The sequence below is a fragment of the Chrysemys picta genome, chromosome 10 (assembly GCF_011386835.1).
Source record: "Chrysemys picta bellii isolate R12L10 chromosome 10, ASM1138683v2, whole genome shotgun sequence".
NCBI lineage: Eukaryota > Metazoa > Chordata > Testudines > Emydidae > Chrysemys > Chrysemys picta.
The window spans coordinates 31,069,636-31,084,994 of NC_088800.1; the positions used below are offsets into that span (position 1 = coordinate 31,069,636).

Consider the following 15,359-nt stretch of genomic DNA (forward strand, 5'->3'; position numbering starts at 1 on the left):
GCCAATACTGGGACTATGTCTCAATTAAGTCCTCAAAATAAGGCTTAAGTGGTGCATATGCTTGTGCTGGCCCCAGGGGTGCTGGAATAACTTTTATAGTAGGGGTGCTGAGAACCAATGAACCAAACTGTAAATCCTGTATATATTGGAAACCACTTCAAGCCAGGGAGTGTGACAGCACCCCCAGCACCAGCACCTATATGCCCTCTGCAAAAGGGGCAATTTCACCCTCATTCCATAGGGGAAAAGTTTCAGCTCTGCTGGGGAATTACTATGAGTTATGCCATTCTGCCCATCCAAAATAAACCTGTCAATAATTAGTTTATTACTATCTAGATGTGCAAAAGCACAAGTGAGACAACATTATGCTCTCAGCAGAGTTACTTATACATTGTGACTCAATAAGAACTGGTTCTACTTCTCTGGTATAGACACTGAATCAAAGACACCCATACAAACAACAGAAGGCGCAGCAGTACTCTATCCTTATACACATTATATTACAGATGAATATTGGATGCAAGAACAAGAACAAATTTATCATCTTCTCCAACACTAAGGATAAAATCTTGGCTCTACTGAAATCAATAGGAGTTTTGCCAGTGACTTCAATGGGGCCAGGATTTCCCTCTAGGAGTTTTCTTCAGTTCAGTTAAAAACGAGGTTCACGGTTGCTTTATAAAACAATGTCCACCCCACATTGCAGAAGAATGAAAAGCCAGCCCATAAGCCTGTCAGCTAATACAATAATAATAATAATAATTAATCCAGACAGATTAATTCAGTGGAAGCAAAGGGGAGGTGGTAGGTAACACCTCAATGGGACCAGACATGATTCACGAACAACGGGGTGAAATGAGGATCTGTCAATGAAAGGGATGGGCAGAGAGTATGTGGGAGGAATTGAAGCTGACAGAGGAAAGAAAGGGTCTGGAAGTCTTTTTCTAGGAGTGGTGCCTTCAATGAACATACACTGCACCTTGTAAAACTAATTTTTTCTCCTGCAGACCTTCGCTGTTTCCCCTGAACCCTCAATTTCTCTTTTCAACCCCCGGTTGAGCTGGGGGCCTAACTACCTTTGTCCTCGCCCATCAACTTTTTGACACTAGATTAACCCCCATCTCCTTTAATATGATTTGCATGGGAATTGTGTGAGAGAGATTCAGCGATGAGGTTCCAGCTGTGCACCATTTTAAATAGCTTCCTCCTCCCAAGGTGCCAGGCTGCCATTTTAGCAGCAGTTTGTGGCCCTGTCAGGCACTCTCTAATGTAAAAGTGGAGCTATGAGCTATCCAGTGGTCCAAATTTAGTTCTTATAAGAGAAACTGAGTTGAAATTGGATTTTTAGACAGTAAAATGCTGCTGAAAGGGCAGCTGACCTTCTGGGAATATGGGAGCATAATGCAGAGAAGGGCCTAAATAGTTCAGGAAACCTTTAAAAATAAAGAGAGAATTAAACAAACAAACTAGAGAAAAATAATTCCAAATAGTAGAGTTTTACTCGAAACTACTTTTCAAAGTGGAGTGCATGCTGCAAAAACACCCATGCAGCTGTGTGTGTGTGTATGTGTGTGTGTTTTTAAAGAAAATGAGGTGGGGAAAATTTACAAGCCGTATTCCAAAATCAGTGAGCTACACCAGGCTGTGTGCCTTTATCGGCTATTGGTTCACTCCTGAGGTGGCACAAGGCAGGTAGCCGAACCCTGCAATCTCTGCTATGAACACGCCCTGTTGTGGCTTATTTCTCTTCTGTTGTTTAGACAGGGGGAAGGGTTACCCGTGTTTCAGATGGTATGCGTATCCAAGTTACATTCATGTAGCTGTGCAGGAGATTAAGCTTTGCCTCCAGAGACAGAATCAAGCTGAAGAAAAACAGAGGAAAGAGAACAGATGACTAATTAGTTAAAAATACCTCCAAGGAAAATCAATACTCACACTTCACCGCAGGAGAGAATTTGCATTGTTCAGACTAACTGCAGCTCACGGCATGTTAGTAAGGTTGAGAACCACCCACCTCTTTTTCCCCAATAAAGCTCTCTAATAGTGAGTGTCCCAGAACATAGATCAGGCTTGATGGGTTCAAGACACATTATTGTTAAGATTACAGAGAGTTCTTACCTGGCCAGTCTGGTGTTATCATTGTCATCTTTCCCCCACTCCCAGTCTTTCCCAGGATCAACCGCAAAGTGCAAAGGCAGTAACTTGTGTTCAGAGTCAGTCAGAGGGATCACCGCTGAAGAGAAGAAGAAATCAGGAGTGAAGAAATGGGTTTAGCTGGGAAAAGCGTAGAAGAAATAATTGGCTGAAGGAAAGAACCAGTACAGGAATATGGTGCAAAGGCCTCTTATACTCAAAACAGTCTCCCAATTCCTGTGTGATATGTGCCACCTCTCTCCTCTAAACCCAGGCCTTTTGTGAAGCATTTTGACACTGATTCCCCCCACACATCTGAACCGTAATCTCTGGTACTGTATTTGTCTGACACTGCATTCAGTGATGTAGCCTGTACTTATGCCAGTAGTCTCACTGCAACTAATGAGGCTAATTGGCATGAACTAGGGCTACTGCCATGAGTGAGAGTTGAAGGATCAGCCTCTTAAACCTTGTCCACACTACAAAGTTGTACAACTTTAACTCTACTGGTACAGTTAAAGCAATACAACCCCCTCTAGTGTGGATGCAGGTATACTGTATAAACAGGCTTATTCTGGTATAGGTTATTCATGTATGGGAAGAGGAATGAGCTATACTGGTATCAAGGACCTTTATTCTGGTATAGCTGCATCCACACGAGGGGTTCTACCAACATACCTGTCTGGGTAAGTATATATCTGACACCACAAGCTATCAGCAGAACAAAATCTGTGTGTAGACCAGACCAAGGAAGCTCTTTGGAGCAAGGACCCTGACATTTTGTAATGCACAATGTACATCTACAGGGATATATTACATTATAAATATCAGTAATAGCTGAAATAAACCCCCCATTTTAGCACCATGCAGATTATATATACAAACACACCTTATATATACACAATATACATAATGTGCATGTGAGTGTCTTTCATAGTTAATACCTTTTCATTTTTCACTACTAAAGAAATAAAGATTGATAATTTGAATCTAAATTCTTCAACTGTTGCTTACGTCATGAACAAGGCTCTGCCATCCCTGTCTATTCTGAGCCACTCTTTGCATGTTCTCAATATGTTCTTATGGCCCATAAAGTTGATAAGAGCATTCAAAATTGAAACATGAAGCAGAGAGGGAGTCTGGAGATTTCTGACTCAGGCAATGATTGCCAGTTAAGGTATTTAAGAGCCTGAGGCAAAGCTCAATGCATGATCCAGTCAGCATGCTATTTAAGGACTGCTCAAGCCCATTGAAAGGATCACTGCTACTGGGCTATCCCCCACTGTTGTTTTCTTTCTTTTTGCTGTTCTGCCTGCTTGGTGTTTGCCTCAGGAATGAAGTTTCGCAGCTGTGCTGCGTACTGAGCATGCTGAAGACTCTACTACAATACGTTTTATAGATTCTTAATTGAATACATTGTGAGAAATGTAATGGAGGTTTGAATTAAAATTGGCAGTTTTCTTGTTTCATTTTTTTTAAAAGTTAGCCTCTGTGCTAACATATTGTAGGATGACATTTAGTATAAAGCTGTTGAAGGGGGGCTGGGAAGGGAACTCCTCTTTCTCAGAACTCTGCAGCCCATTACTGCTCTAGTGACAACCAATCAAGAAATTTAATTTTCTTTAACATTAGCCTAAATGACTTACTGTAAATATTCACCCAAGGAAAGCCAAAGGGCAAAGGGACTCCGAAAAGCCAGCCAGCCACATGGCAATGAATAATTCAGAGGTTACTACCTTTACCATAAACAATACTTAACTGTTATTTTCCAGCAGCACAGACATATATATTAGCAACACTGGACGATGGAGCATTTCTGGATAATTATTGTTGATCACAGAACAGAATGCAGGATGTATAATCTGCATTTGTAACAATAATCATGCTGAAATCAACTATTAATTGTGCCTGATTTAGACATATTTGATGATGACTCCACTATAAAACTATTTTTTGCCTCTTGTTTAATATGATTTTCCACACAAAAGAATGGGGGGGGGGGGGGAAGAGCAGAGAGAGGGAATGAGGAGGAAAGCAAGAATTGTGTACAAATTCTGTGCCAAGATTGCCCCCTACTGGCAATAGAGTACAATTCTTTATACTGTAGTACATTTTTTTTGTCCAGGTTGTTCTTGTATGAAATATAAAACTGTGGACAATTAGCCAGTTTTAGCTGCATATATTGCCATTAGGTTCAGGTATGGAAATAAGTATTGTTAGCTCTTTGAATGACAAGTATAGTATATGATGTTGCAATTCAAAATTAATTGGAGAGTTCTGCATTAGAGCCACCAAGTCATTGCCCTATGGGGCACTTCAAAGGGCATCAGTACCAAGCACAAGTGATTACTGGGCCTGATCCCAATCTCATGTACACTGATGTAAATCAGGAGTACCTCCACTGAATTCTATGGCATTATATCAGTGATGGAGTGAAAACAAAATCAAGTCCCATGTGTTTTGAGTGTCATTTACAGTCCAAAAGTAAAGTCCAGTCAGAACTTATTAGACCTATGCAAATTAAGTTAATTAAGCAACTGTTATGGACTTAGGCTTTATTATACTCCTCACAAATATATTAAATCAGCACGTTACAGAAAGCAAGCAAGAAAAGAGCCCAACTAAGCCAAGGATAAACACATGCCCAGTCCTGGTGGTGCATGCTCTTGCAGAGCACAGATTGTGATTTGTGAGTTGGGACGTCATGACATGGCTTGAAACCAAAAGCCCTTTACTATTGTCATTTAGTTCCTCCCCGGAAAGTAAATGCACCTTGAGAAACAAAAACATTTAGATTTGTTTGGTTTCATTGTAAGAGAAAATGACAGGTTACAATGAACAGTTTTCATACACAGATTTCAGAGAAATACATTAAAATGAGCTGTTTTTATATATAACATTTTTATTGATATTTGTAAAAGCTATTTGTATAAATCATAAATTTGGCCTAAACTGTCCTGACAGAGGCCCTCTAATATATTTTAATCAGTAAACGGAGACATTAAGGGTTATAATATTGTACCATCTCCATAAATATGCACAGCTTCTGAAGCTCCTTTCACCTGAATTTTTTTGCAGCCCTGTGATGAGAATATAAACCATAAACTGATTCTTGTGGGTAGTTTGAGGTTAGGATGAGGGAATATTACTCTCTTCATGCACAGTTTAATAGCTAAGTCTTGAATCTTTAAAATTTCACTGTGCTGCCTGTTACGTAAGGTACATTCTATTCAGTAACTTTGATTTCCTGTAGGTGAGATCCACCCTCCGGTATGACAGAAGCAATTGTAAAGTTCAAGGACTGTAAGTAAGACACTTCAGACTAATTTCTAGAGTGAACATGGTAGGTCCAAGTACCCTGCAATTGCCTACCTGCATAATTTGTGGTTGTTTGCTGCTCCGGTATGGTCAAGGATTTTCTTTTGAACAGTCCTAGCTGAAACCTTGCTATAACTCTGTTAACAAGCCCTGCTGCAGATTGGACAGGTCAAAAGTCATTGCAGCTATCGATGAATGACAGCGTTCAATGTCCTCCAAGTGTACTTTTTAAAGTATTTCTAAAGCTATTTGCAAAATAACATGCCCAAATAGGTTCTCTCCAGTGAACCTTTATGATAAATGTATTATGGTCAAAGGACTGTTGTCATACAACTCACAATTATTATTTCAACCTGATTATGAGGAGTCATTTCACTGCTGGCTGGTTGACAAAGCACTTCATTGTAGTGTGGGAGCTCTTAGGTAAGCCTCATGAAACAGTCTCTGCCCCAGTTGGCAAATGTTCTTTTTTTTTCTGAATATATGAACAAAGACGAAAAACCTGGATAAGCAGCCTGTGAGGAGACAAAACTATTGGCAGGTTCTAGCCAGCTGATATATTTCATCCTATAGGACCCAGTTTACAGTTAATGGAACTACCCAATGTGTTAATCAAAGCGATAACTCAAGGACATGTCAAAATGTGTTTCAGGGAAACCACTGGTGACAAATATGTTTTAAAATCCTCTCCAGACAAACAGGGTTCCTCCTGGGGACCTGTGAGCAAGGTAACCCACCTTTATCTCCTCAGTAACTGACAAATTTTGCGACATATATGTACAGGAGTTGAACAAATTTAGATATGGGGTGTATGAGGGCAAAATGATAAGTCACTGGGGTTTCACCTATAAATGCTAATGGAGTTTTACTTATAAGTCAAAGCTCCAGATTTCATCTGGTGAGACTACATAGTCCAAGTAAAACAAAAATCAATCAAAGCTATCTTTCTTCCAAAGCTCTCAAATTACACGATCAATGCTATTCGTATATGGAGAAGAAATCTTTATTACTGCCTATAATTACACTGTATTTATTTAAAAAAAAAAGCCCAATTCTTAACAGACGTTGATAGGCACAAATCCCCTCTATTCTCAATAGGACTATGAACAATTTTTTTGTTTTTCTTTGGTATTTATTAGCTACACTGCATATTTAGGGATAATACGGCCTGGTGGATCTGACCCTTGGAAGATTACCTCAGATAGGGCATTCCTGTGGTGATATGGTACATCATTGTGGCTATCACTCACTCCCTGCCCCAGCTGCCAGTGTGGCAAGGAAAAAATGGGTATGAGTGGAGCATCTCTCTGTCCATCTAATTCCTAGCTGTCCTAATAGTATCTGAAGAGCACTGGCAGCTGCATATACTACATTAGTCCTGAGGCTGCTGTACTATTTATCAGCATTCAGGCTGGAGTCTGAATGGTGTAGCATTCCCACCAGCCCAGATTTATGCCAAACATTGCTTGGCTGAACAACATGTGGACTTGCACTAGCACGCAATACAAAACCAGGTCACACTAAAATACTACTTTGATTCAACCGCCCCTGTGGTTAGCCTGGCACTGTCTTTGCTTGTATGATTCAATTTAAGCGAAGCAGTCTAGGGCATAAGACAGAGTAAATCCCTAAGAAGTTTTTCAGAGGAAATAATATACAAGCAAACCCAATATTTAAAATTACATTGATGCCCATAGGGATCTTCAACAGCTTTCAGTTATCCCACACCTTTTGCATGCAAATACAATTACATGAAATAGCCCCGAGGAGATTACATATCTCTACAAAGAGTATTTTATATTATCTCTAATACCAACATTTTGATCATTCAAGATTATATTCACCACCACCAAGGGAAATGTGTTCCCTAATTATTAAAAATATGTTGGCAATGTACAATAAATAACAGGAACATATAATAGCTTGTAATAATAGCAATATGTCACTAGGTGGCATTAAAGGGTTTAATTTACTGAGTACTGTAATTAGTGCATAGAGAATGGAGTTTATTTGAACAGTAGCATTCATCACCCTTCTGAGTGTGTGGATGTCATGGCGGTTAAGGGCTTGGGAGGAGAGTAAGCCTGTTTGCAGAATTTACTCAAGTGAGCTGTGACAAGTACATGCTAGGGTCTTCCTCCCATCCCTTTTTAAACTGCAATTTTGGGGGCTCCCTCAGCCACCACTGGGCACTACAGTAAACAAAATTCTGGTGGTTGCTAGTTAACCACATGCATGAGGCATTATAACTGCAGAGTGGCATTGACCAAGCAATAGTCAAACACTCAAATGCATAAAACTACACACCCATCCTGCCATGTACCAATTATGCTACAAGCCTTTGGAGATCCCATTCAGAAATGCAAAGCTCAGAATGTCAGGTTTCAGAGTAGCAGCCGTGTTAATCTGTATTCGCAAAAAGAACAGGAGTACTTGTGGCACCTTAGAGACTAAAAAATGTATTTGAGCATAAGCTTTCGTGGGCAACAGCCCACTTCTTCGGATGCATAGAATGGAAAATATATTGAGGAGATATATATACACATACAGAGAGCATGAAAAGGTGGGAGTAGTCTCTAAAGATCAGAATGCGACACAAACACGCTTCCTAAAATGACTGTTTGCTATCCAATCAATGCTCTACTTTGCAGGAACTGACAGGGTACCAAGAACCAGGTCACACTGTGCTTCTGGTTTGTGGATTTTTTGCTTCTCTATTTTTCTCAATTTGCTTCTCTATTTTTTTGTGCTTCCTAACGATGGCCTCTAATCATACAACAACTCACTCACTCTCTAGTACAATTACTACCCACGGGAATACAAGCGTACAAGAACGTACAAGCGTACAAGAACGCAGCTTTCGAACAAGCACAACAAGCTTTCTTTATTAAAAAGATGGTCTCCAGTTTAACCAATGAGCTTTTTTCTGATTAGCTACAATATATAACACGCTTAATAGTAATACAACTATGATGATGAAGATAAACTCAAGAAAAAATACGTCTGTATAAAGGTAACCTTATAAAGATTGATTAATTTAAATATTTTCCCCAAATTAACTTTGTGATGCATCATGTTACCTAGTGCGTATTTAGAAGTAAAAATTTCCATTCATTCTTAGCATTTCCTTCAATGAAAGATCCTTATTATCCTACTGGATTGTTTTCAGGAAAAATCCTAATATCCTAAATTATACACTGTAGATCCTGACTGGGAGAGGACTGGGGTCATTTTCACATGAACCCTAAAAACTACAAGAATTAGACTATTGTGCCTAGAAGTAATAAATAATAGTAATAACGCTCCTTTGCACTTCCATAGCGTCTTTCATCAAAGGATTTCAGAGCACTTTACAAACATGTAATTAAGTCTTACAATATCCCTGTGAGGTAGTTAAGCACTGCACACTCAATATGTTTACACATAGCTGCAAAAAACAGGCAATCACCGAGAATCTAGCTCTCCTCAACAGAGAGGCTCTTATAAAATCTGTGACAATGCAGTATTACATGAATGGAGAAAGAGACACCAGGTGGATGAGGTAATATCTTTTATTGGACCAACTTATTGGAAAGGATCAATTTCCTTTCAAAAGTACAACCACCCACTGATCCCCTTTACACAGCTTCGTCCCTAAGCAAGTTTGCTTCAGGAAGAAGAAAAAGGGTAATAGTAAAAATCCTTGACATGTGACACACGACAATTCTCCAGAGCATTTGGCAAGAGGGACTTCCGTTTGTACTTAACACAAAAGATGAAATTAAAACTGATATTTATTAAGAAAACTTCAAATATGTCTTCAAACTAGTGGGAAAACAGAAACAGCTTATATTGGTAACCAAAGAGTATGCTGACATATTTTTATGTCAAAGAATGTCATCTCTTTGTACTATTCACCTGTCATATCTCTTGGTGCTCAGTGTGGTAAGTCTCTGAAAGAAGCATACTGTCCAAGGTTCACATTGGCTCAGAATTTCTGGCTTTCAGGCAGTGGATTTTAAGCCAGATTCTTATCTTTTTTCCTAGCAGGGCCCGTCATGTCCTGCTTGGAGAGCTGAGGTTCTCTTCTCCCATGCTACCCTTCCCCTTCCTGTCCTTCAAAGGTTTTGCATCTTAGCACCTTTCATCTTGTGGAAAAGAGCTGGACGTGGCTATGACCTAGTCAGAACTATGTAGAGGCCAAATGTGAATGTGAGCTCTCTTGGACCATGTGACAGCCTTTGACACCATGGACTGCGAGGTGCTGCTTACACATCTACAAGACCTGACTCTGCTCTCTTCTTTCAGATGAAATTATTCCCTCTTCCCTCAAAGACCCTCACATGATGAATCCCACAGGAACTATCGTTTCTCTTATTCATGATCTTCCTAAGGCCATCAGGAAAGATTCTACAGGCTCTGATGTTGCAATCAGTATGCAGCTGACACTTAGCTCTATGCTCCATCTTAATAAATGTGCACTCTGTAATTTCCCTAGTGATCCAGTGTTTGAATAAGGGGAGTAGGGGTGGGGAAAGGGTGAAGAGCTGCAGGCTAAAGGCAGAAGTTATATGAGTTGGGAAGAGTGCAGCATTTTGAGGAACTAGCTGAAAAGGTGACCTGCCCCTCCTCTGCAGGAGTCTGTTACCTGGATCAAAGTGGCACACAGATGCAAAATCATGCTTCACAACTCAAGTGTTTCTAGATACCCAGGGAGTAACAGCAGACAGGGATGTCTCTCACCTTTGGCTTGTTCAGCTCTTGTGTTCATTCCTCTAGGAAGTAGATCTACGAACCACAACCCACATATTTATTATCCTCATACAAATATAACTCTTTCCCCCTTGAATTAATACTAGGGGCCCAGAAGCTGCAGCTAGATAGTGCAGCATACAGCAGCCCTTGTTCTAAGCAGAGCTGACTGTATGAATACCTCATACCAGTATCTTGCATGGTACATTGGCTGCCAGTGGGTCCATTTCAAAGCGCTCAAGCTCACCTTCAAAGCCCTGAATGGGCGAGAGTCCCCTTATCTCAGGAACTTTCTGCTCCTCATCATGTATCAGATAAAATCATCAAAGCAAGAACTAAAAAACTATAAAGAAAAAAAGCTTAAGATGGAGGTGTGTTTTAAAATCCAGAAGCTGCACCACAACTGGTAATTTATACAAATATCCACTGAAGTCAGTAACTGGCTAACACACACCAGACCTCCTACAAACCTCTGTAATGAAATGTTACCATAAAGATATATTCAAAACTTGCATCTTTGAGCTCATTGTATGAATTTGCTTTGCAAACTTTCATTTCAGAGAGGATTTTCGAATGGTACCTTAGGACTGTTTAGGAAATGGCTCCTTTGTGAAAAGAATTCTCACAGTGGTTGGCTGGCTGCTGGTTGTTATTGTTGGTGAGCTGCGAGACAGCTGCCATGTCCATTATGCACAATGCAATTCCCTGCAAAGGCCAAAATGGTTGCCAAGCACCTACCTGAAAAATCCCTTAAACATAAGCTGTTGGAGACCAGGTGCTCAATGTAGGAGAAAAAGGAAATCAAAGATAGGTGCCACTTAAGGCTCAATGGTTTTACTGAATTGATTTTCCCATCATACGCTTGACATTTAGATTCAGTTTTTTCATTTCTGTATTATGTTTCTAGCACTGCTCTCTAATACCAAGTGTTTCTTCAATACTGCACAAAACCACCATATGACACTGTCCCCTTTTGTACAACCTCATCCAAACTTCTACACAGGAGGACCTGACTGGGTGTTCAAGGTTTGGATGAAGATGTTAGAAGAAGGTGTGTTATAAAAGTTTCTTTCCTCCTCACCCTCCTTTTTATAAACATCCTCCTCTCTAGCTGCAACCTTGTGCATTTTTGTAGCATGATTATCTTCCAAGCAGAAAGACTTTAGAGACTTGAAAAGCCAGCAGGTTTTGTTGTTGTGTAACAGGGGTATATGCCTTCCTTTGGGAGTTTAAAACACCTCTGCAGCTTTGTCGGTGAATGAGAAACAGTGTCTGGGTATCAAACTCATTTCTCCTAGCACATATCACTTGTAGAGCACCAAGCTGACCTTATAACTCTCCCTGTTTCCTTAGTAAATACGTTTCCCTCCAACACAATAGGAACAAACACAAATCTGAGTTCAGTTGATTTCCGCCTAACTTGATATGTTTTTGATTAGCTGTGATTTTGATTTGAAAGCAGAACTAGAAGCTTAATTGGGTATGATTTATTCACAGCAGGATAGAGCTACAACTTTGATTTTATGCACAAGAAATCCAAAATTATGCATCTTTTCTTCAATGATGGTGCTGGAGCAGCAGTCTGCAGGAATACAGCTGGACAAGATACATTTTGAATCAATGGTTATACACACTTAAATCAGCTTTCCAATATGATGCATCTGAAATGGAAAGGACTCCTTTAAAAAATATAGGTAAGAGCTTTCTGTCTATAGAAATTTTCTGTAAGAAGAGTGTTTGTCTTTGAAAGCCACCAAGTCCAGTATAAAAATGCATCATTTTAATAGTAATTTTAAACTTACTCCTTTTTTTGAAATAAAGTATTAAAAAACCTACACTGAGATTTTCAAAACTGCCTACATAATTTGGATGCATTAATGTGAATTGAACTCCAAAATCCCCTATGCATCATTGAAAAATTTCAGCCTAAATGTATTTGTTTGCTGAGGTATAATAATTCTAGTGAAAATAATTTGCACTTTGGGAGGTTGGACTGGATCCTGTCATCCGAGGATCTCAAAGCTCTTCCTAAATATTAACTAAACCTTGCAACACTAGGGAAGTAAGTATTATTGTACCCATTCTACAGATTGGCAAACAGATACAAAATAGTTACATGACTTTACCAAAGTCACAAGATGAGTCAGGTGGTAATGGAACCAGGAGTTTGGCTTCCAATTGTCTACTGTACTTACTAGGCAACACTCCCACATGAGTATCTGTAAATCCACATTGTCTGCTTGCCACAAATCACAACTGCAGGATTGTTGGTTTTGCAATTAATTTATTATTGGGCCACTTGTTATCCACAAGTGAAACATTTAAGCTTTAATACCAAAATCTCATGGAAGATACTAAAACTTTGATCCTTTTACATTTAAAAAATATGTTTAAAAACAATATGCTTAGGAGCATCTGAATATCCTCCGCTTAATATCCTGGAGCTATGAGGCTTTCATCTATACTCCAATCAACTCGTAGCCATGCTTCCCCTTCACTTCTTGTCACTTAACTAACCATTTCAAAATTAACATCAACCAAAGCAGATTTAACATTTATTGTGCTTCTTCTATACTTCTTCACTTTTTAGTGCTGTTTTTTTTTTTTTTTTTTAAATAAACCGTAAATGTCAAGGACAATTTTCCAAACTCTGTCAAAATCTTGACATCCATCTCTTTCAGAGCAAGTGAAAGAAGAGTGAGTGAGCAAGTGAGTGTGTGGGGGGAGAGCTTGGAGGCAGAGGGACAGGAAGAAGGGAAGGAATGAAATAGGGGAAAGGCAATGACAGTTTCTTCCCCCTTAAATTTTATACATATTCAGTGGAGCCTCCACAGAGGTGATTACACTAATCAGTGAGATGCAGCTGCCTACTGGAGCACTCATCCTTGAGAATTAGCCAAAACAGAGAGTAGCTGCAAAGCTGTATAGAATCAATGCAGCAGAACTAAATTATGTAGAAGAGAAATTTCAGAAAGGCGATGTTTTTCTACCACGGCAGCAGTGGCTACATCTTGACAGTTTAATCTGTAATATTTTTTAAAGGATTATGACTGAAATTTGCTTTGGTTAAGAGAACTGCATTAAAACCTTTATATATTTGACATTTTTGCACTTACAGCATATATGCCTTTGCCAAGGCCAGACCTAAACAAAATTTTGAAGGTTTTTTTTTTTTTTTGGTCTCTCTTTACCAGTGAGGGATCACTGGTAAATAAATACAATTGGAAAGCTTAGAAAAACAAACACAATTATAGCTAGCAAACTAATGCGAAAAACAACTGCAAATCAATTAAAATAAACTAAACTGTCCACTTTTCTGGTTTCCCCAAAAGTTCACAGACCTTGTCAAGTAATTAACACTAATCTTTCTAAACTGATCAGAGAATTTGTGGGGTGTAAGCTACGCAGAATCACAGGAGCTATTTACTTCATAGTGTCTCCTTGTAACATTTAAATCAAAGGACGCTTTGAGCTATGTTGGGAGTAGAGCCATTTCATTTATCCATTTACAGGAAATCAGGCTTTATAAAAAGAGTTACTGTGCCTTTGAACTGACAAATTCATGAATAAAGGCTTTTAAGAATAATCAGCTAAACACCCATGATTAAAAGAATTTCAATGTGACAGTTGCTTATTTCACAGTAACAGTCTAGAAATCAAGAGACCCATTTTTAGTTGTCTCCTCCTGACTCCCCCAAGAAAAGTATCTTCTAATAACTTGAAATTGATCTGATGAAGAGAGGGAATCAACTTCAGATGGGAATCTCTATCACCCCTGTGCTACAAAAGCACTGGGGCTTTCATATTCAAATAAAAAACAAACAAAAATGCCCCCAGTGTTTGACTTCACATTTGTGGCTTGTATATATCTTCTGTTATTATTGTGTCTCATCCTAACACAAAATATTATTGTGTGAAGATCAAAGGAGACGGGAAAGAGAGCCCTCTGTAGTAACAATCACATCTACCAGCTATCTCAAAAGTCAGTCATCAGACCCTTGAAATCCTCCATCTGCTCTGTGAGGTCTCCAAGTGAACCATCTTAAGGGGTGAATGACACAGCCCATTCCCCAGGCAGACGGTATTTTGGCCATTTGAGAACAAAGGCTATCACCATTATAAACAGATTTTTGTGGTTGTTACTCTGGATAGATTCTTCATTGAACAAATAATATTTGCCATCCTAGGTTAATTATTCACAATTGAACTACTATTTATAAACTACTATTTATTCCACCAGTAGTGAATCAGTGTTTGTTTCTCTGATCTTTGACCTGTCTAGTTAGAAATACTTCTTCCCACAATTGATAAAGAATATAAGAGGGGGAGGTGGTTCTAATGAAACAGTAAGCCTCTAGAGTAATGGATTGTATTTAGCTGAACTTCATACAATGAAACTTTTCATGGACAATTTCTTTGCAGGTAGAGGTGTCTTTCAAATTGCACAATAGCTCAGTTACAACCTGGTGCCAAGTCTGTCATGAGTTTGAATGAGATAGTGTTCATCCAGGTAGCTGCATGTAGAGTAGGATGATAACCTCTTCTGCACTCAGATCTACTAAAAGAAACTAACTGGAATTCTGACTCAACTAATGACTAAGGGCTAGCTTCTGTGGCAGAACAGAGCTTTACTAAATGCAGAATCAAAGAGGTGGGGAGCAAAGATGTCTACCACTAAGCCACATTTATGTTCCCCTGATAGTACGGCTGGTGACATACCAGGCTGGTCTGTTACCTCGCATAAGCTAGAGCAGTAGGGGATCATTACAGTAGCCAGAAATTACTAGAGCATAGGGAAACTCTTGTCATACCCTGTTTGATCGATCAATGCTCCCAACACTGTGGCCACTATGGGAATTGGTGTAGGAGCTGTTACGCTACTGGAGACTTCCGCACAGGAAGAATCCTCAAGCGAACAAGACCAGCTGCTTTGTGCTGATGGAATGTCACCAAGTACCTGGAATAGTGACCAGGATCTGGCCCATAGTAGAAAAGACAACCGTTCTATTTTATATTCCATCCAAGCGCGTCTACAAGTAAGTGTACAGTGAGTGGGCCTGTTTAAGCATTCAAAAGTCAGAAAATGACAAAATGAACATTTCACACACAACCTTAACTCTGCCCTTGTGTTTCTGTATGATATAATGTTAATTATACAACATACTCTTTTTCAATTA

General features: G+C 39.3%; 1 protein-coding gene across 14 annotated transcripts in view; it reads right to left on the bottom strand.

The window, feature by feature from the left end:
• OTUD7A (OTU deubiquitinase 7A) overlaps positions 1 to 15,359 on the bottom strand; it is a 280,943-nt gene that overhangs the window by 13,119 nt on the left and 252,465 nt on the right. For 6 of the 14 annotated variants that reach the window (XM_024101887.3, XM_065558332.1, XM_065558329.1 and 3 more), the window contains 2 exons: positions 2,119 to 2,233; positions 1,778 to 1,862 (listed from right to left, as the gene is read on the bottom strand). In XM_024101887.3, coding sequence (XP_023957655.2) covers positions 1,778 to 1,862; positions 2,119 to 2,233 — 200 coding nt within the window. Of the gene's footprint in view, positions 1 to 1,777; positions 1,863 to 2,118; positions 2,275 to 5,789; positions 5,967 to 11,654; positions 11,844 to 15,359 lie in introns of those variants that run through there. The other 8 variants (XM_065558337.1, XM_065558335.1, XR_010590748.1 and 5 more) reach the window with 7 other exon arrangements.